The sequence below is a fragment of the Podarcis melisellensis genome (assembly GCF_964234715.1).
Source record: "Podarcis melisellensis genome assembly, chromosome: 12".
Classification (NCBI taxonomy): Eukaryota; Metazoa; Chordata; class Lepidosauria; order Squamata; family Lacertidae; genus Podarcis; species Podarcis melisellensis.
In genome coordinates, this window is record NC_138544.1 from 6,735,443 (window position 1) to 6,756,589 (window position 21,147).

At 43.7% G+C, this 21,147-nt stretch overlaps 1 protein-coding gene across 1 annotated transcript in view; it reads left to right on the plus strand.

The window, feature by feature from the left end:
* The window catches only part of DPY19L1 (dpy-19 like C-mannosyltransferase 1), a 42,919-nt gene extending 39,766 nt beyond the window's left edge, over window positions 1-3,153 (plus strand). The window contains exon 23 of the mRNA XM_081931204.1: window positions 996-3,153. Within this exon, the coding sequence (XP_081787330.1) occupies window positions 996-1,152 (157 nt within the window). The 3' untranslated portion in view covers window positions 1,153-3,153. The remainder of the gene's footprint in view (window positions 1-995) is intronic.
* Window positions 3,154-21,147: the final 17,994 nt, after the last annotated feature.

Consider the following 21,147-nt stretch of genomic DNA (forward strand, 5'->3'; position numbering starts at 1 on the left):
AAGTGTGTCACATTTCCTTCAACATTCTAGGAACCCATCCTGTTGGTGTGGATTTTAATACAGTGGTACCTCGGGTTACAGACGCTTCAGGTTACAGACTCTGCTAACCCAGAAATAGTACCTCAGGTTAAGAACTTTGCTTCAGGATGAGAACAGAAATCGTGCGGTGGCAGTGGGAGGCCCCATTAGCTAAAGTGGTACCTCAGGTTAAGAACAGTTTCAGGTTAAGAATGGACCTCCGGAACGAATTAAATTCTTAACCCAAGGTACCACTGTGGCATGGATCCTAAGAAAGGTTGTGGATGAAAAGTTTCCCATCAACCCCTCTCCCCAGCAGGCATCTGCACACTTGATAAAGCCTCTCCTGAGGGTCGGGACCCTGCCTAAACAGTGTGAAATGATGTCCAATTTTGGCCTAGATCCTAAATTGACTAGTTCACGGAATGAAAGTTTCCCAGTTGCACCCCACATTGTTCAGGAGGGACCTCAACCCTTAGGAGAGACTTTAGAGGATGGATAGTGGGGTCTTAACATTAAAGTGATTTAGTAAGTAAAAAAGTGACATGGGGGAAAGTATCGACTTTGTTGTCAGTAAAATAATTACACTTGCTCACTGTTGTTCTTCCGCCATTCACTCAAATGATGTGTACAGTGGTGCCCCGCAAGACGAATGCCTCGCAAGACGGAAAACCCGCTAGACGAAAGGGTTTTCCGTTTTGGAGGTGCTTCGCAAAACAAATTTCCTATGGGCTTGCTTCGCAAGACGAAAATGTCTTGCGAGTTCCTGCGGTTTTTTTTTCCTTTCCCCCCTTTTTCCCAAGCCGCTAAGCCGCTTATCAGCTGATCTGCTAAGCCGCTAATTCCGCTAAGCCGCTAATGGGCTTGCTTCGCAATACAAAAAAACCGCAAGTCGAAGAGACTCGCGGAATGGATTCTTTTCGTCTTGCGAGGCACCACTGTATCCTGTTTGCTGACAATATTTAAATCCCTTTCAGGCCCGGCTGCAGCATGCCAGAAATCTGGGATATAGAAGATACTGCCAATGCTGGAAAAGTTCCCTTGTGTACCCTCATGAGCATGGATTCCAGGCCATACTTCAGAACAGTGTTCAACAACAATATATACAAAGTATTAGAAGTTACCCGGGAATGACTCTTCAGTGCAACGCATTTTCTGACAGTATATGTATTTTTTAAACTGGCAACTAAGTAAAAGAGAGCTCTCAATTCAGAGTCCATTAAAACCAACAGGACTTTTGACATTCATTTTAATGGATTGCACCATTAGACATAGGCTGCGTTCCAGAGAATTCTATGCTCAGGAAGTTCCTTTGTCAGTTGTAGCAACCAAAGCTTTGTGCCTACATAGGCTCTATCCCTTTTTCATATTTTAAACCGTGTAGCTGCATATAGGGCTACTTCATTGGATCAGCCTTAAATGGTGAGTCCAGTTATATTTATTTGGAAGTACATTCCATTGATGTAAATGATAACGGCTTCTGAATAAATACGTTCAGAATTGGAAGCGCTAGGGTGCCAGGAGTACAGTATACTGCAGGGAATACTAGACTTTTACAATGAGGACATTTTTAAAATATTCTCAGTCGTAGACTTGGGTCAATTCTTTAAAATTTGCTATGCAAATGTTTATGTGTTCAAACATTTTTAAATAAATACTGATCCAAAGCAAGTGAGCAAAAATGGCTGTGGAAAAGTATGCCAGTTTTCAAAATCAGTGAAATTGCAGAGGCAATTGATCTTTCCTAGTATAGTCAGTGCATCTTTTAACCCGAAATAGCTAGGAAGGTGCAGCATTCCATACACAGTCGCCACATTATATTGCTAACCCCATTCCCCCAGCATGCATCTCATATTGCACCTTTTATGAATATGTATATTTTTTGTGAAGGAATTGGATAGTTTCCACTATCTCATTTATGTGCAAGTGGCTGTTTTTATGAAAACCGATGAAAAATCCCCAATGTTTTAGGTCATTTTAGAGCTAGGTAATATATTTTAAGTTTTTGTTCTACATGGAAATTATTCTGAATAACTTTGATTTTCATATTTTAGATGACAAATGTGCACAATCCACAATCTTCAGCCTTCTTTTTAAAGTAGTTGCTAAAATCAGACCAATGAAACTAATTTTAGTAAGCAGTATTTTTGCTACCAGCTGTTGAAATGGTTTATCACCAAAGTAGACAAAACTTAACAAATTTTGCACATATGAAATATTAACAAGGAAAAAGTTTTCAGGGTTTAGAAAAATCTTTTTATGCTTTGGCCTTAATTTAGAAATAGAACATATTTTGCCTACCTTGTAGAAAGAGTGTCTAAATTGATAGGAAATAACATTCCCTGAGAAACAAAATGTAACCACTAGAGCAATGTAAAATAAATGGAAATAAACTCATTTCAATTTTTGTGGCTCTTTTATACATCTTAGAATAGTTAATTTATGTAAAAGTAAAACTAATAGTTTGGCAAATATTAAATAATCTACAACAGTATCTTTGCCAAAAAAAATTTAAACTGCCACGTATTTTGATTTCTGCTTTTAGTGAGATTCTGATGATGCACAGCTCAACTTCAGGCAGGAATTTGCTTTTTTATTGGTAGAGCAAGATTGTCATATGCGAGAGGTGGGGGAACACTCTGCCAAAAAGGCAATATGAATTCTGTTTATGCAACAGCTACTAAAAAACATTGCAAATCATCTAGATAAGGAACCATCTGGAAAACTGTTTGTTCAGCTCTCTGTTGAATTTTAACTTCTGTACTGCAGGCACAGCTTTGTCTGTGACTTAAATGTAGTAAATTCTGCAGCAGGAAGCATAATTTATTACATAGACTATTAAAGTGGATTTCAAGATAGTGATCTAAGAGGGATTAGCCATATTTTGGTTGTGTTTCAGATTGTTTAAAGTGAGGAGAGCTAAATAAAGGGTTTAAATTGATTTTTTTAAAAAAAAACAACAACTTCATTTTGTTTCCTATTTGTTAAGACAACCACTAATGAGGATTGGGCTGTGGAAAATTAACATTCAAGAAGATGTCTTTTGTAATTATATTACAGCACAAAAATACTGTATTTTTATGCATTTTATGCCAATTGTTGATGTTCGTGGTTAAAATAAAAGCTTTGTTCATATTTGTGCTTCTGTGTAATAATTTCTGGAAAACTTTATCATTGGAACATTTGGTCAGCAAGTATTTATAAAATGGCATCAGTTGGCCTTAAGTTTCTTTTTAAAAGCTGCAATTCCACCATTGTTTTTAGGCATCAGTTTATAAATCAAATATCCATAAATAAATATTCAATATTATAAGAATGTTATTGGGTGTAACAAGACCATGTCTGCAAGTGTCTTGGAAGATGACTACCACATATTAAACTAAAAGTGACAGGACCCTCGTCGCCTTTTCACCAGAAGTCCCACCTTTCGATAAGAAGTAGTGTAAAGTTTATATTGCTTTTTTTTAAAGGTATTGCATTTTGATACCCCCAAACTGATGGAAGAGGTTTTGAGTCCCTCCAATGAATGGTGTGATTCCAAGAGCATACTGACAACAGAAAAGTTTTTTTGGGGACCGTCAGCCCTCCCCTTTATCTCTGATGCTAAGACAGATGTTTTGGGTCAGAATGAATATGTTTGGACACAGAATAATAAAAAAAGTTCTCTGTGGGTTATTCCAGCTTCAAAATGGAATAAACCAATGACTCAAGCCACCAGCCATTTCCTGCCCCTTCTTAATACTACTTTTTATTTCCTCCAAGCCAGTGAGAACAGCCTTACAGTTGGTTTTCTGGCAACAAAAGAGACTGGCTGCGATATACTTGGCTTGATGTGATGGTAGGGACAGTGTGGGTGGATTGAGAGCAGGGGCAAAGGTGACATTCCATTTGCTGACTTGCTAACCTATTCAGTTACACCATGAAGCTCAGTTCCCTTGCATCACAGCTCAAGAACACCATGTGAATCTCATAATGTTCACGTACCATCATCCCAACATTCACTCACCTGAAACTGGCTGTGTTTAAAGTCTGGGGCTGAGGAAACTGTCAATCAGTCCATTATATAGTTATATCTGAAATGTCATGCATATCAGTTAATATCTTGACGCTACTCCACTGAATTGAAATTTCAGCCTTCACGACAGGAAAACTGCCAAATAAACAGCTACTTTTGTGGAGGAGGGTCAAGATATTAACTGATATGCATGAAATTTCAGATATAGCTATATAATCCCTAGTGTAGTAAGATAAGACCTTGTATACACAGTCTATACTGCTAAATTGGTGACGCTTGGCTACTGAAAGAATTTGCAATACTTGTAGTATAATATCAAATTATAGCCAATCGAGTATTTAAGGAGGCAAACATACTGGTGAAGCAAGATAACCCTCCTGGTGGAATGCTTGGCACCTGATCTTCTGGAGAAGAGGAGGTTAAGGGGTGATATGATAGCCATGTTCAAATATATAAAAGGATGTCACATAGAGGAGGGAGAAAGGTTGTTTTCTGCTGCTCCAGAGAAGCGGACACGGAGCAATGGATCCAAACTACAAGAAAGAAGATTCCACCTAAACATTAGGAAGAACTTCCTGACAGTAAGAGCTGTCCGACAGTGGAATTTGCTGCCAAGGAGTGTGGTGGAGTCTCCTTCTTTGGAGGTCTTTAAGCAGAGGCTTGACAACCATATGTCAGGAGTGCTCTGATGGTGTTTCCTGCTTGGCAGGGGGTTGGACTCGATGGCCCTTGTGGTCTCTTCCAACTCTATGATTCTTAGAGCAAATACAAAAGATCTAACATAGTTCTTCTGTTATTCAATATGATTGTATAGACTTTCCTAAAGAAATGATTAATTTTCCACTGTGGGTTTCCAAACTATGGCTTGTGAGCTTCATTCAGGTGGCCTGTGATTTGCCCTCATCAAATATTCACATTGATTTTTAACTCTCTTTTTTGCCTTTTATTTCTTGTACTGTATTCTAGCGCACTACAATTTTGAATTCCAGGGGAAACTACAATTAAAAACTGTACGGCATCCAGCACAGTGCATCACAATTGCTATCACAGGCAGGTAACTCACTCTCCGCTCTTCCAAGACCCCAAGCAATTCTCAAATGGTCTGTGGTCAGGGGAGCGACAGGAGTTGGGGAGCCACTGTTTGCCAGCAAAGTTTTAAATGCAAATCAAAAAGTTTCCCTACATTCTTGGACTTGCCATAGTGGAGACTCACACTTTTCCTTATCTTAGGGCTCTTCAAGACACAGCCTACGTGCTGTTCTCGCTTCCTTGGAAGGACACTGCTTCAGCCGTGTTTGTGACAGCACTTAAACTTACAATGGCTTAGGCTAATGTAGATCAATATGTTGAAAGTGAAGCAACCTCAGAGAATCAATCCAGTTCTGCTCTCAATACCGCAAGTGATTCTTGACAAAAACGGCCACCAAACACTGACCTTTAAGCAATAATTGTGCAACATGAAATTCCTTTGAGTGAGCAGTTGCGCCAGAAATTGAGATTGGGGGAGAGGGTCACAGTGCAAGTTATCCTTTAAAAGACACATCGGAATAGCACAATGTTCTGCCATTGAGCAGAAAACTAATGGGCTATCTCAAGTATGTTTTGATTGCACAGATGTATCATACTATCTGCCAAATACAGCAAAAGTATTAACTCCAGTTGCTGCTGAAGATAATTACTTTCTGAGTCAAACGTCCAGCTAGCAGTTCAGTTCTGCTGCCTATAGCAGATATGCTGGCCACTTGGGCTTCTTATCAAAGGCTATACATTCCAAAGGTGGTTTGTTTTGTATAAAAATGACAATGAAGGTCATGTGTTTTTCTAGAGAATTTCATCTTGGGGAAAACCTGGGAGGTGGGGACCAAGCTGGATTGGGGCTGCACTCAGCTCGGGGATTCCTGGGTTAGACAGGCCAATTGTCTGGCTGAATATAAGGCTATGATTCTTGCATTGCAAGAGGTTGGTCTAGATTACGCTTGGAGAGACTTCCGGGTCGGCGCCATCGCCGAATGGCGGGCTCCCTCCGAGCTCCGGAGGGAGCCTGCTCGGCAGGGGCTGGGTCCTACCGCACCGGCGATGCGGGGACCCTTAAAAACCACGGCCACGGAGGCCGTGGACATGGAGACTCGGCTGGCACCGTCAGCGCCCTCTCGATTCGTGAAGGAGCCTTTTTAAAGGCTACGGATCGGGTGCCGGGGAGGAGCGTGGTGCTTTGAGTCCTCTGCTATCCCTGCCGAGCGCAGCCGCATGCCATCCGGCGGAGAGCGCTGACTTCTTCTATTGAAAATTTGGACCCAAAAGAAGAACCCGTGAGTAATTGGAATATGGACTAAAAAGAGGGATAAATTTTTAGAATTTGGAGCGAACGGGGGAGGTGGAAAAAAGGAAGTCAGCCCCCCCCCAAATTGTAGAAGAGCCAAAACAAAGGACTGGATAACTAAGATCGAGAGGAACCTTATCTTGCCGAACTAGCAACTTCGCGAGGGAAATTTATAAGATTGAGCTGGAGGAGAAAAGTGGAATTCGTATTAAAAAGCAACCCCCCCCCGGAATCCCTGGAGCGATTCGTGAAAATGCCTGGAGAAGAATAACGGAGGTTTTGACAGCTGTCAAAGAGCTGTCAAAACGGAAGAATGAAATTGAGACTTTGTTATGAGGACTTTGCCGGTTACATTTGTTATAAATTGGAGATAAATTGTTTCAAATAAGGATTTATAAGTTATTTGGACTGGCGGATGTGATCTGGAAGGGAACTTTGTTATTGTAATCCACCTAGAGGAGCTGAGGGACATTGCATGTGTTTTCGACGGGAAACTTGAACAGTTGGATAGAACTTTTAATCTCCTGGGAAACTGCAGAAATGGAACATTATTTTGTCTACAGAGGCCTACACTTTACTGGAAACAATGGATTAATCTGTTGAAAAATGAAAGGAACATGATGTAATGTTTTGCTCCTGAATAACAAGCCTCTGTAGAGACACTAGAAGCCTTTGGAAAAAGAACATTTCTGTGAGGGAACAGGGAAGTAAAAAGGAGGAGAGTGATTGACAAGAACAAGGAAACAACAAGAACTGGACAGAACTGGAGTGGGAACATTTGGGATATCCAGATTTGACAAGCTTATGGATATAAAATTGGAGTTTATACTCCTGGATATAAAAATCTGGATAGAAGAAATGGGCCCCCTTTGATAGACTCCTTCTATGATTGGACATCTGTAATTTAAAAAAAAAAAGACCGGTAAAGAACCAGAGGGATGTGGGTTTAGTGAAATGTGGGTTCATCAGGAAGACATTAGAAGTGGAGGGATAGGAGGAACGCAACAGGGAAAGAGGGGAGGGAAATTTGGAATCCAAAGGTTGTAAAATTATTGTTTGTTTTTATTCTATTTTCATCTGTATTATATTTGAAAGGGGGGAACTCGTGGAAGGGAATAGGTCGACCTTAGGGGATGGAAATTTGGATAAATTGAGTTATTGATGATGAGTGTATTTTGGGAATAAGAATTTGTTGAATATTATTGCTTTTTTGGAAGATTTGGAACACAAGAGGGGGTGGGGAGGGGAAGTCCTGGATATTGGAAAAAGTTTATGAATTGGATTTTATTTGTTTTAATTTGGAAAACCTTAATAAAAATTATTTAAAAAAAAAAATAGATTACGCTTGGAGATACCTCCCAACTCAACAATTCTATGATTCTACGACTGTGCTAGCCCTATTCAGGTCCAAGATTGGAAGGTGACTATTTTGCTTCCTAAAATAGATTGCAATTGCAATTTGGATTCTTCATACATTTTCTTCCCTTGAAATATAGAATCATAGAATTGTAGAGTTGAAAGGTACCTTGAGGGTCATTAAACCCAACCCCCTGTAACGCAGGAATCTCAACTAAAGCATTCATGACAGATGGCCATCCACCCTCTGCTTAAAAACCTTCAAGGAAGGAGACTGTTCCACTGTCAAACAGAAAGTTCTTCCTAATGTTTAGTTGGAATCTTCTTTCTTGTAACTTGAATCCATTGGTGTGGATCCTACTCTCCAGATCAGGAGAAAACAAGCTTGCTCCATATTCCATGTGAAAGCCTTTCAGATATTTGAAGATGTCTATCATATCAGTCCCCTTCATGGATCACTGCCTTGCCATGGCAAAGGGGCTTGAATAACTCAGAGAAGCTATGAACTATGCCGAGCAGGGCACCCAAGATGAACAGGTCAGAGTGGAGAGTTTTGACCAAACGTGATTGTCAGAGACTGCCTCCAGGTCCCAGCTCACAGAAGACCAACGCTAGCCAGCGGAACTGTACAAAGTCTTTATTGAAGTTTAGTTCCCATTTTCAAACCCTAGCGTGCATCTCTACGTCTAGACCCTAGACCAGCGAAGCCTCATCTGAGTCTCCGCCCCCTGTACACCAGTTCAACACTCTAGCCTTACTCCACCTTCTGCGTTTCTCCTTCCGCCTCTGGGTCCTACTACCCCCCTGGGTGCCTTCCTTCCTGGACGCTTCGGATGCGGACCCCTCGGACTCCTCCCCCTCTCTTCGGCGGGCTTTGGGACCCGGCTCCCTCTCCGGGCTGCTTATGGCGCCACCCTCTTGTACATTTGAACTTGGCGCGCGCGCGCTGCCCCTGACCTTCCTTTTGACCGTTTCCTCGCTCTCTGATGCAGGCGTGGCTAACCCTGACTCCTGTCCTTCCGCTGACGGAGAGCTGCCTGCTCCCGATGCCTGGGGCTCCTCCCCCCTACTGCTCTCCGGTGGGGAAGCTGGTCCCGATTTCCAGCTGCTGCTCTCTGAGCCCTCTCTGGCCCCTCCCTCCTGGGGTGTTCCCCTTGGCAACCCCCTTGCTCTGATCACGGGAGCCCCTTTCTGTGAATCCTCTGATTCGCTGGAGAGACTTAGAGACCTCGGACGGCTATCATCGCTGACTTCTCCCTCGGATTCCTCTCCCTCGGTCTCTAATTCCTCCCTTCCCTGTCCCTCTGCTCCTGAACCCCTGACAGTGATCCACGTGGAGGAGGAACCGGCAAGCCACTCCAGTATCCCTGCCAAGAAAACTCCATGGACAAAGAGAACTGGTGCTGGAGGAGACTCTTGAGGGTCCCATGGACTGCAAGAAGATCAAAACTCTCCATTCTTAAGGAAATTAGCCCTGAGAAGGACAGATTGTGAAGCTGAGGCTCCAATACTTTGGCCACCTCATGAGAAGAGAAGACTCCCTGGAAAAGACCCTGATGTTGGGAAAGATGGAGGGCACAAGGAGAAGGGGACGACAGAGGACGAGATGGTTGGACAGTGTTCTCGAAGCTACCAGCATGAATTTGACCAAACTGCGGGAGGCAGTGGAAGACAGGAGTGCCTGGCGTGCTCTGGTCCATGGGGTCACGAAGAGTCGGACACGACTAAATGACTAAACAACAAAATCATATGAGTGTCCTCTTTTCCAAGCTAAATATACCCAAATCCCTCAATCATTTCCTCATAAGGGTTGGTTTCAGACCTTTTATCATCTTGGTCGTCCTCCTCTGCACATATTCCCGCTTGTCAATATCCATCTTAAATTGCAGTACCCAGAACTGGACACAGCAGTCCAGGGTGGTCTGACCAAGGCAGAATAGAATGGGACTATTACTTCCCTTGACTGGGGCCCTATGCGTCTGTTGACTATTAGTTCAACTAAGTAACTGGAGTGTGGGAAAGTTGAAAACCCAACCCCCAAAAATGATAATGCATAATGCATCCATCCATCCATCCACCCAAAGACTTTATCATTCAGCCTGCATTTGTTTCTGAAGCTTTAGTGTCTATGTGTTTCAATTATGGCTACAAGTCTGCCAAGCGAGAAGACCGTCTGTTTGAGTGGGCTCATCAGCCAGCTAACAGCATTGTTACCTGCTATTTGAACATATGTATATGGCCAGAAATCTAGGGCTGAAGAATAGACAGAATTAAGGTGCACAGACTTACAGCTGCTTCCCTGCCGTTAGAATAAAGAGATAGTGGCAGCTGAAGAAATGTGTTGCAGTAGAACCATTTTTCAAAATCAACAATGGTTTCTTATTTTCAGACTGTGAGGTATGCTTCAGGATAAATTTTAAAGACTGGATATCTACTGAGCATAGAATTTTTTGGAATTTGGGAGAATACTGAAGGATGCGCCCCTTTGTTGTTGTTGTTGTTGTTGTTTAGTCGTGTCCGACTCTTCGTGACCCCATGGACCAGAGAACGCCAGGCACCTCTGTCCTCCACTGCCTCCCGCAGTTTGGTCAAACTCATGCTGGTAACCTCGAAAACACTGTCCAGCCATCTCGTCCTCTGTCCTTCCCTTCTCCTTGTGCCCTCCATCTTTCCCAACATCAGGGTTTTTTCCAGGGAGTCTTCTCTTCTCATGAGGTGGCCAAAGTACTGGAGCCTCAGCTTCAGGATCTGTCCTTCCAGTGAGCACTCAGGGCTGATTTCCTTCAGAATGCAGAGGTTTGATCTTCTTGCAGTCCATGGGACTCTCAAGAGTCTCCTCCAGCACCATAATTCAAAAGCATCAATTCTTCGGCGATCAGCCTTCTTTATGGTCCAGCTCTCACTTCCATACATCACTGCTGGGAAAACCATAGCTTTAACTATACAGACCTTTGTTGGCAAGGTGATGTCTCTGCTTTTTAAGATGCTGTCTAGGTTTGTCATCGCCTTTCTCCCAAGAAGCAGGCGTCTTTTAATTTTGTGACTGCTGTCACCATCTGCAATGATCAAGGAGCCCAAGAAAGTAAAATCTCTCACTGCCTCCATTTCTTCCCCTTCTATTTGCCAGGAGGTGATGGGACCAGTGGCCATGATCTTCGTTTTGATGCGCCCCTTACCTGGGAGGAAACATGGCCTATGGTCAGGGATGATAAGAGTTGCAGTGCAACAGTATCTGGAGAGCCAGATTCTCCATCCTTGCTGTAGATGTTCTTTGTGGTCTTTGAGCAGTCCAGCTTTTGACTTAAACATGCACAGACCAACTGCAGAAGCTTCCAGAACTGCCCTTCTCCATTAAAGAGGACGCTTGTCGCAGTTGGATTCTACATTGCAGATCCTTCATCAAGCAGGAGGGTGAACGAGATGAGCTTTTAAAGTCCCTTCTGATTCTTTTTTTTAAAATCAATTTGTTGTTATTGTTTAACAACAATAAAGAAACCCACAATTAAGTAACCACCTGTAGTATTGTTACAGCTAGGTAAGCCTAAAGGTAAAGGTAAAGGTACCCCTGCCCGTATGGGCCAGTCTTGCCAGACTCTGGGGTTGTGCGCCCATCTCACTCAAGAGGCCAGGGGCCAGCGCTGTCCGAAGACACTTCCGGGTCACGTGGCCAGCGTGACATCGCTGCTCTGGCGAGCCAGAGCTGCACACGGAAACGCCGTTTACCTTCCCGCTAGAAAGCGGTCCCTATTTATCTACTTGCACCCAAGGGTGCTTTCGAACTGCTAGGTTGGCAGGCGCTGGGACCGAGCAGCGGGAGCGCACCCCGCCACGGGGATTCGAACCGCTGACCTTTCGATCGGCAAGCCCTAGGCACTGAGGCTTTAACCCACAGCGCCACCCGCGTCCCAATAAAAGAAAAATCATGCTTGCATAGCTGGAGACCAGAAAATCACTCCCAAAAGAAATTGGAGCAGCATTTTAATCCCTTGCCTTAGTGTAAGTAATAAATAGGAAGCAAAGACTCCAATAATTTTTCTGATTATGTTTCTAGCCTTGACCCTTTACATTGTGGAGTCCATTTCTTGTCTGAAGCTGACTACCAGAGCCTCCTATCCCAATTATTAACAGAGGGGTTCCTCAAATCTTTCCAGTGGCAAAAATTCTCCAGCCTGGAAGCTACTAGCTATTTAAGTATCAGTACTTTGTGCGTCAAGGGTTGTCAACTTCCATCTTTAAAAATAGAAGTGCCCAGGCAGGGTCAAGTAGCTCAGGTTGCTGTACAATCTAGCTTATTAAAATGAAATTTGTTCCCCGGGATTTCAGTTCCTTTTCAAAGGTTCACCATGGGTAAAGCAGTGTACCCTTAATTGAACATCCTCTGCAGCACAGAGGGGACAGATTCAGATTAATGTAACTAAGTTAAATCAGAATTCAATGTCACCTGTGTATTAATTTTAGTCCTGTTCCTGAGTTTTGCAGAAATGGGCTTCACTTATCCACTCCGTGTCTGTGAACTTGCACATTCAGATGTGCCTCCTTTTCTCTCACTACCCCCTCTGCCTAGGTATTGAGCATCTATTAAGAGTTGGTACATAGCTTTTCCATGCACTCTGGCTTACGTTGCTCCAGAAGTGATTTAGTCCTGCTGGCCACACAACCCGGAAAGCTGTCTGTGGACAAATGCCGGCTCCCTTGGCCTGAAAAGTGAGATGAGCACCGCACCCCATAGTCGCCTTTGACTGGACCTAACCATCCAGTGGTCCTTTACCTTTTTACATGGCTGAAACAAGTACTTTCCAGTACTTTCACACACACCCCTTCAAAGAGAAGGAATGCGGGGGACTTTCAGTTCTGAGTGCATAATGAGAGAAGGAATTCTTAGGTCTTTCCAATAAGACCAGAACCAGGAAGCATTTTTATTCTTTTTGAGTCAGGTGCACACTTGTAACACAAGTCCCCTTCCTACCTTGAAAGTCTCGTTTGTTGAAAAATTCAAGGGCTGTTTGTGGTTCTTTAGCTTCATGTACACAGCAAAGAGGGACGCAGGTGGCGCTGTGGGTTAAAGCCTCAGCGCCTAGGACTTGCCGATCAAAAGGTCGGCGGTTCGAATCCCTGCGGCGCGGTGCGCTCCCGCTGCTCGGTCCCAGCGCCTGCCAACCTAGCAGTTCGAAAGCACCTCCGGGTGCAAGTAGATAAATAGGGACCGCTTACCAGCGGGAAGGTAAACGGCGTTTCCGTGTGCAGCTCTGGCTCGCCAGAGCAGCGATGTCACGCTGGCCACGTGACCCGGAAGTGTCTCCGGACAGCGCTGGCCCCTGGCCTCTTAAGTGAGATGGGCGCACAACCCCAGAGTCTGTCAAGACTGGCCCGTACGGGCAGGGGTACCTTTACCCTTTACCTTTTACACAGCAAAGCCCTATGCACACTCACTCAGGACAGGGGTAAGTCCCACTGTGTTCAGTAAAGCTATAACCCCTCTGAAATATACTCTGCAGTGATTTCATGCTCTTTATTGCAGCTTGTAAAACAGTGAATTTCCCCCCAAACTTCAGGCTTTTATATACATTATTTACACAATGAGTCCCGTCTGATTGGCTGATTCTGCTTCACTCCTGAAGCCTGATTGGTCTTCTCCTGCAGGCCAATCAGTTGTTGCTTTCTATGATTGTACCAGCCTAAATAGGCTGATTAACTTCCTCCTGGAGCCTGATTGGTCTTCTCCTGCAAGCCAATTAGTTGCTGCATTCTAGGATCCTACCTGCCTGTTGTTCTAGGATCCAAGCTTAGTACCTAACACCCTCCCTGCCCAACTTTTCTGGGTTGGGTATGGGGCAAGGATTGTGATTTTTCTAAAGCTAGATTATTATGCTGAATTCTTTGCAGAAGTGGTAAAGCAGGTTGCAAAGATGTTCCTTGGAGAAATTATATGCAGCTGTCCCAGATGGGATCCCATATGCCTTATTCCAGCATATACTGAGCTAGAGGTTTAGCTTATGGAAATAAAGAAAATATTTACGTTACACTTGAAGCTTGCAAAGTAATGTGTGGCTGAGATTTTGTCAACGAACCTTCTTCCTTTCCAGGAATCCAGAAAGATAAGCCAACACAGCATTCTTCTTGTTGCCACCATGATGAAATGTGTTCGCAGAGCCATCACTAATGTTTGCAAAATTCAAAGCAGAATGTTAGTTTTTCTGAACCCTGAAAGCTGGTTGGAATGTAGGAACTGTGCCTTGAAGTCTCCATGGGTTCTTGAAATCTGCTAAGAGCTGGAGACATGACAAATATTTAGAAGGAGGGAAAACGAGTGCCGTCCCTCTCCTGTTCTTCAAACAGGATGAGCTTGCATTATTAAGACAAGGTAGGTGTTGGCGAAACTTTAAGAGAAAGCCCTGAACTTGAAAAGAGATTCTGTAATGGAATATGAGTTTTGCAGTGTTCTAGAATGCAGCCAGGCATATCTGCAGGGACTTCTTTTGAATGTGTTGCCTCCCATTTTAGGAGAAACGTGGCTCAACTTGATGGCTAAGGGGCACCTTCAACTCTGCTAGCACCTTCTTCATTTTCAAGTGGGCAATCGCCCATCTCTGTAATGTCACACATCAATTGTCTGCAATTGTTTCGTTTGGTTCTGATCACAGAAAGATGGCGATTATCCTAACCCTATCCTTCAGATCCTATATGTTCGCTTCATTGCCATAGCATTCATGTGTTGTGCATCACAGCAGATTCACCTCCAGCCCTTTTCCCTCCAAATGAATGAATAATATCCAATTCTTATTGGATGCCTCCTCAGGCATCTGCCAGGGCCGGTCAGTGCCCACAGTTGCTGTCAGTATTTCATTCTCTCATCGCAGGATCATGTGATCCTTATTTACATTCCACACTGCTGGAAGTGTGGAACGGAAACTCAGATACAGAACTTCTGTTCTTTGTGCTTTTGTTTTCTGCTCTTCTTTCTCTACTCTTGGACAGAGAAGACGCATGTATGAGATGCTGTTCACACTAGCCATGTTTTGTTGTTTTGATTTGCTGTAAATAAAGAAAACCGTGATGCGACATGCCTACACAGCCTTGCTTCTTATGGAACTCTGCTAAGCATGCATGTGCTGGTCCTGGGGGGGGGGATACCATGCGGCATGGTCCGTGTCCGGTCCGAGGCTGAAACGGGGTCCAAGGCAGGGAGTCAGGCATAGTCAGGAACACTGGCAGAAAGCAGGACAGGGTACCGGCAGGAACAGGTAACCAACGATGTTGTTCCCACAACCTGGGACTGGGCGGGCTGGCCTTTATCTCCTCTGAGGCATAGGGCGGCCCCAGTCCACAGGTGACTCGCCTCTCCTGGCCTGGAGGCGAGCACTCCTCCTGCGGGAACTTAGTTCCCTCTGCCTCTCTGCCCTGAGCCTCTGCAGCTCTGGGGAGGCTGGAGGGTTACTGGACCCAGAGGCAACCTCACCTTCCCCCGACTGGGCTGGGAGAGGAGCACCTGCAGGCAATGGGTCCTCGATCACCTCCGGAGTGTATTCAGCTGGTGTCTGCTCCTGAGGATCCGGCACAGGTGAGGGCCCTTCAGGTTCAAGCCCCTGCCCCGGCTCAGCCGGCCCTGGAGGCGAGGACTCCTGTGCAGGCTGGGATTCCTCAGGTTCAGCCTCTAAATCAGATTCCCAGGCCATCACAGTGCTTATAGCTCCACTGGATGTATGTCATAGTCTCCTCCGTACAGGGGATGTACAGAAAGTTGCCACCTGTCTTGAGGCCTTATTTTCCGAGGCTCCAGAAAGTGTGCAGGAAAGTTTTAATTTCCTGTGAAACCCTGGAACAATGATACTTTGGGCGCATTTTAGGAAATTTGAATTTCAAGCTGTCCAAGCGCTCATTGAGTTACCCCAGTGCTGTGCCCACTTCCTCTCCCCACAAGTAAGCCTGCCAGGCCTCATGGGGAGGCATTGATATAGGAAAGGGCCATTTATGGGGCATTGTGTTGAGAGCCCTCTCAAACTTGAAGCTGCACCTATGGTATTTTCTGTGCCAGACCATGACATGGATGCTAAGAATTACACATGAAGTTCTGCTGGGAGAATAAAGGTAAAGGTACCGCTGACCATTAGGTCCAGTTGCAGACGACTCTGGGGTTGCACGCTCATCTTGCTGTATAGGCCGAGGGAGCCGGCGCTTGTCTGCAGTCGGCTTCCAGGTCATGTGGCCAGAATGACTAAGCCACTTCTGGCAAACCGGAGCAGCGCACTGAAACACCATTTACCTTCCCGCCGGAGCGGTACCTATTTATCTACTTGCACTTTGACATGCTTTTGAACTGCTAGGTGGGCAGGAGCAGGGATCGAGCTCACCCCCTCGTGGGATTCGAACCGCCGACCTTCTGATCGGCAAGCCCTTGGCTCTGTGGTTTAGACCACAGCGCCACCTGCATCCACACCATTGGAGAATATAGCACCACAAAGCCGCTACAAAGAGTGCAAGGATTTCTGGGATGGGGTTTGATGTGGGGGCACAATTGCAGAAGCACAATTGCCCTCTGTTCATGCTCGGAGTCCATCGGATCCAAGCCTGTTAGCCCTAGTCAAATTGATATGCACATGTCTCATTTCTCATTTTGAGAGAGATGCACGTTTCAATGGGAGCAAAGCAATCCAGGGATTATCCAAAAGTACACGAAGGAGCGAAATGTTCATTTTATTAGTTTTGGCAGAGATGCTGCAAGTGTACTGAATCACTTGGTGAAGAGTGGTGGTGAGCAAACATTAATTATTCTTAGGAGAAGACCTCATTTGAACAAAATGGCTGAAGCACCAAGTGAAGATACAAATTGCATATTATTTCTTGCCTGTCTTACAACAAGAAACTTGAAAACATTGAACTCAATTACTGCTAGGGGGGAAACAGGACCTTGAGAGTATATAGCTTACTGGATAGTTGGAACCCAGAATTCTGAGGAATGAAATTAATGGAAAAACTCAAACACAAGGGTAGCGCACCTCAAAAAGGAATGGCAATGGACAACTTCCAGTCAATTTGGAATTGCTTTATTACATGAGCAGTTCAGTCGGGGCATAGATGTAAACCACCACTGACACCTTTGGAAAGACTATCTGAGGTAAGATCGACAAATAAATAATAATGATTTCTGGAGCAGACACACTGGACTCGATGGATGAAAAGGGAATTTGTAACCTTGTTAAACATTGTTGGTTTTGAGTGAGTGGTTGAATGAGTAAACAATAAAAATCTCAGGGAATCTTTACTACCTTCTAAGATTTACAGATCAACACACAGGAACAGGGCCTAGTGAAACTGGCACCTTTATTCCCAGAAAAAACTTGCTTAGTTCATTTGTATAACAGTGCCAGAGAACTGATTTTTGGACTAGATTGGATTTTTAAAAAAAACATTTTATACTCTTATGAACCCCTTTTCACAGTCACTGTTACAACATTTATTTATTGTCAGTTCAGTGTTATCCTCTAGGTGCCCTACAGAACAGAGAAATAGTACAGGAAGCTTATAGCTTAGGTCCCATACCACTAGAACAAATGGGGAGCAAGTCCTGATGCAGGAGTAAGATGGAGTACAGAGGGAAGGGTTAATAATAATAATAATTTATTATTTGTACCCCGCCCATCTGGCTGGGTTTCCCCAGCCACTCTGGGCGGCTTCCAACAAAGATGAAAGATACACTAGGACACAGGTTAGGACACAGTTCACTGTCTTACTGCTACTAAGCCAAAGTACTGTATTTTTCACTCTGTAAGACGCACCAGACCACAAGACACACCTAGTTTTTGGAGGAGGAAAACAAGAAAAAAAAGATTCTGAATCTCAGAAGCCAGAACAGCAAGAGGGATCGCTGCGCAGTGAAAGCATCAATCCCTCTTGCTGTTCTGGCTTCTGGGATAGCTGCACAGCCTGCATTTGCACCATAAGACGCACGCACGCACACACACACACACACACACACACACACATTTCCCCTTACTTCTTAGGAGGGAAAAAGTGAGTCTTATAGAGCAAAAATACGGTATGTGTAAAATTAAAATTAAGTCCCACTGAAATCAATTGGGATAAATTAGCTTGGCTCAAGAGCTCTAATTTAGCTGGATTTTGAATCGATCCCTTTGCCTCCTGAAGTGTTGCAGTCTGAACAGTGTATAAGTTGCGTAGTGAGGATCAGCATGTTCTGTTGTTATGAAAACCATGATTTTATTCAGTTTTTTTAATACATAGCTGTTTTAATGTGAATTGTCTGGGGTTCTTCAGCTTTAAGTTAGCTTTTGCTTCTTCTCAAAACTAATGCCCTTCCAATCAAAATACTTTCAGCATTCCTGGTCCGATGTTCCTTGCCGTTACTTTTTACCTTGTCTGTCTCCAAAGACCCTCTATACAACATTTAAACTTCAGAAAAGTTAATTGATAAGGGAATATAGCGGAAAGGGGCAAATGCCAGAAAAATAATACCAAGCCTTAATTAGAGTGAGAATAAAGCAAGCTAACACTCTGCAGCTAAAACAGCTGGTGGAGACTGAAAAACTAAATTAATTGTCAAATAATTCTTCTGTTGGCTGCTGCGGAGGAAAGCAAGTGATTTATGAACACAAGCAGCAATTGGCTTCGCAAAAGCACTTTTCCTCCCGGTTCCCACAGAGCCCCTGAGCCCCCAGTGCCCCAGGAGGTAGTGTGATGGCTGCCTTTTTTGCTTCTTGAAAAGTAAAGGTAAAGGTAAAGGGACCCCTGACCATTAGGTCCAGTCATGGCCAACTCTGGGGTTGCGGCGCTCATCTCGCTTTATTGGCCGAGGGAGCTGGCATACAGCTTCCGGGTCATGTGGCCAGCATGACTAAGCCGCTTCTGGCGAATCAGAGCAGTGCACGGAAACGCCGTTTACCTTCCCGCTGGAGCGGTACCTATTTATCTACTTGCACTTTTTGGAGTGCTTTTGAACTGCTAGGTTGGCAGGAGCTGGGACCAAGCAACGGGAGCTCACCCCGTCATGGGGATTCGAACCGCCGACCTTCTGATCAGCAAGCCCAAGAGGTTTAGACCAGAGGAGTGACAAGTGATGGTCCTCACTCAAAAATCCCAATGTGCCCAAGGCCTTAAAAAGGGCAAAAGCTTGACAGCAACACAACTAAGCAGACTTAACATTGGACAACGTGGTCTTTTCTATATGTTTAAAATGACTCCATCAATTCAAGGCATACATACACTTTTTATGAGGTGATTATACAAAATATTCATTTGACTTCACCCCCAATGCGCCTTCCTCCATTGTCTCCTGAGACTGATGGATGACAACAAAACAGAATACCTGAATTCTGTAGATGACACAGGTGCACTCACTAAAAGTAAATAGGTGATCAAACGAGAAAACACGTTTGGCTTGCATTTTATTAATTGATCCTCTGCTGTTCATCGTCAAATGATGAAGCGAAGCTAAAATTATACACTTGAAGGAAATGGCAAATGTTACCGGTGGTTTTAGTTTTAAATTCTGTTTAAATATATTATTGTTATATATTTGTTTGACCTACCGGTAAGTACCTTGGCCATAGTACTTTGTGGGAAGTTTCATTTTTGAAAGGCTGGATGCAGTGCCTCTATATTTGTAACCACGTGTGACTCATGGCTTAATTTTAAATTTGCATCTAAAAAAATAGTTCCAGCTAATATATCTGATGCTTTTACTAGTGAGTGCTTTTGCCTCGCTGCATTTATTATACACTTGAGCAAATACCGCTGTCAACCCTTCAACCTCTCTGTTTGAAGAGGGCTTTTGTAGCCCATCTGCTTCTGAATTGCAAAATGGTTGTCAAGCACAGTTTATTCGGGAATATTTTCCATTATTTTTAAGTGTATGCAAGTTTCCAGATCAATAATATATTAGCCAGTTGTTTAAATCAATGAATAGTTGAAAGGACAACTTATGTGAGATGGACACACACATACAATAAATTGCATATCCAAGTTCATACCCACATGCATAAAGGATTCATGAAGAGACTTCTTAGGTGGGGTAGATCCTCACACACTCCCATAAATTCCATCTCCAAAGTACCTACCCATATACACAAAGGGACCTTGACCTTGGTTTGTCTAGTAAGAAGAGAAAAATGGTAGCCATCTTCCCTCCAGCATAACTTCTCCTTAATTATTGTGCCTCTTTTTAAAAATAATTTTTAAAATAAATTTTCTTTTCAATGCAAAATTACAACAAAAATTACAAACATTGAATCCAAAATGAAACTATACAAACAAGAAAGAAAAACAGAACACAAAAGAAAGAAAAACAACAACAACAAAAAGCACACATCTACAAATAAAACCATATCTTCATTCTAATCTAGTCATCACGTACATATATTGACTTCCTTCCTTTGTTCTAAGACCTCAAAAAATTTACTCTTTCTAAATTGTTGTGTCTAATGTAGATTACGTCTATCTTTATACTTTTTACACCATTTTTCTTTTTCTTTAACCCTGCAAAGCATCATTCATTACATACCGATATGCTTACTCCAGAACAATGTAAATTTTGTGAATATATAAATCTGGCAAGACTCACAGCATTCATAAGGGGACAATCGGACCAGAAATTATTAAAAGAATGGGTATGTGCTAAAGAGTATATGAAAAAACATTGTCCTGGAAACATTATTGTGCCTCTGATTGTGCTGCCAATGAGGCAACATGAGGCAACTGCCTCAGGTGGCAGGATCTGCAGGGGCAGCAGATCACAATGCTGATCTTTATTCCCCTCTTGTTCCTGACGTAGATCTTCACTCATTCACCTCAGGTGCCCAAATGTGTTAGGTGGCCTTGATCTCAAAGCCTTTCTCCCCATGTAGGCTGATATTCAGGAAAGGAGCTCTTTACCCTCTCCCTCCACTTCTCATCATGCCGTGGCCTCCCAAGATTTGATTTCTCCTCCATTGTGTGCCTCAGCATTGTCCTTTGGTCACCATCTGAAGACATATTTATTCATTCAGGCCTTTATATGGTACGCTGGTTTGACATCAACTGATAGGAAGTGCCTACAGATAGTGGTGAATACAGCACAAGATATTATGGGCTGTCCCGTGAATCTGCTGGATGAAATAGCGGAAGAACGTTGCCTCAGGAGAGTGAGGAAAATTCTCAGGGATGATTCACACCCTGGCCGGCACTTTCTTGATCTCCTGCCCTCAGACAGAAGATATAGAAGCATGATTAGTCACGCCAACAGGGTAAAGAACAGCTTCTATCCATGGGCTGTTAGGCTGCTGAATGAAAAGATAACAACAGGGCAACTGACTTTTGGGTTTGGAGGATGTATGTCAGTAAACAAGGGGAATTAAGACTAAGAGAGCTGAGTGGGAGGTGCTCATGTAATCTCACTGTATACAAGTTGTAAAGGTAAAGGTAAAGGTACCCCTGCCCGTACGGGCCA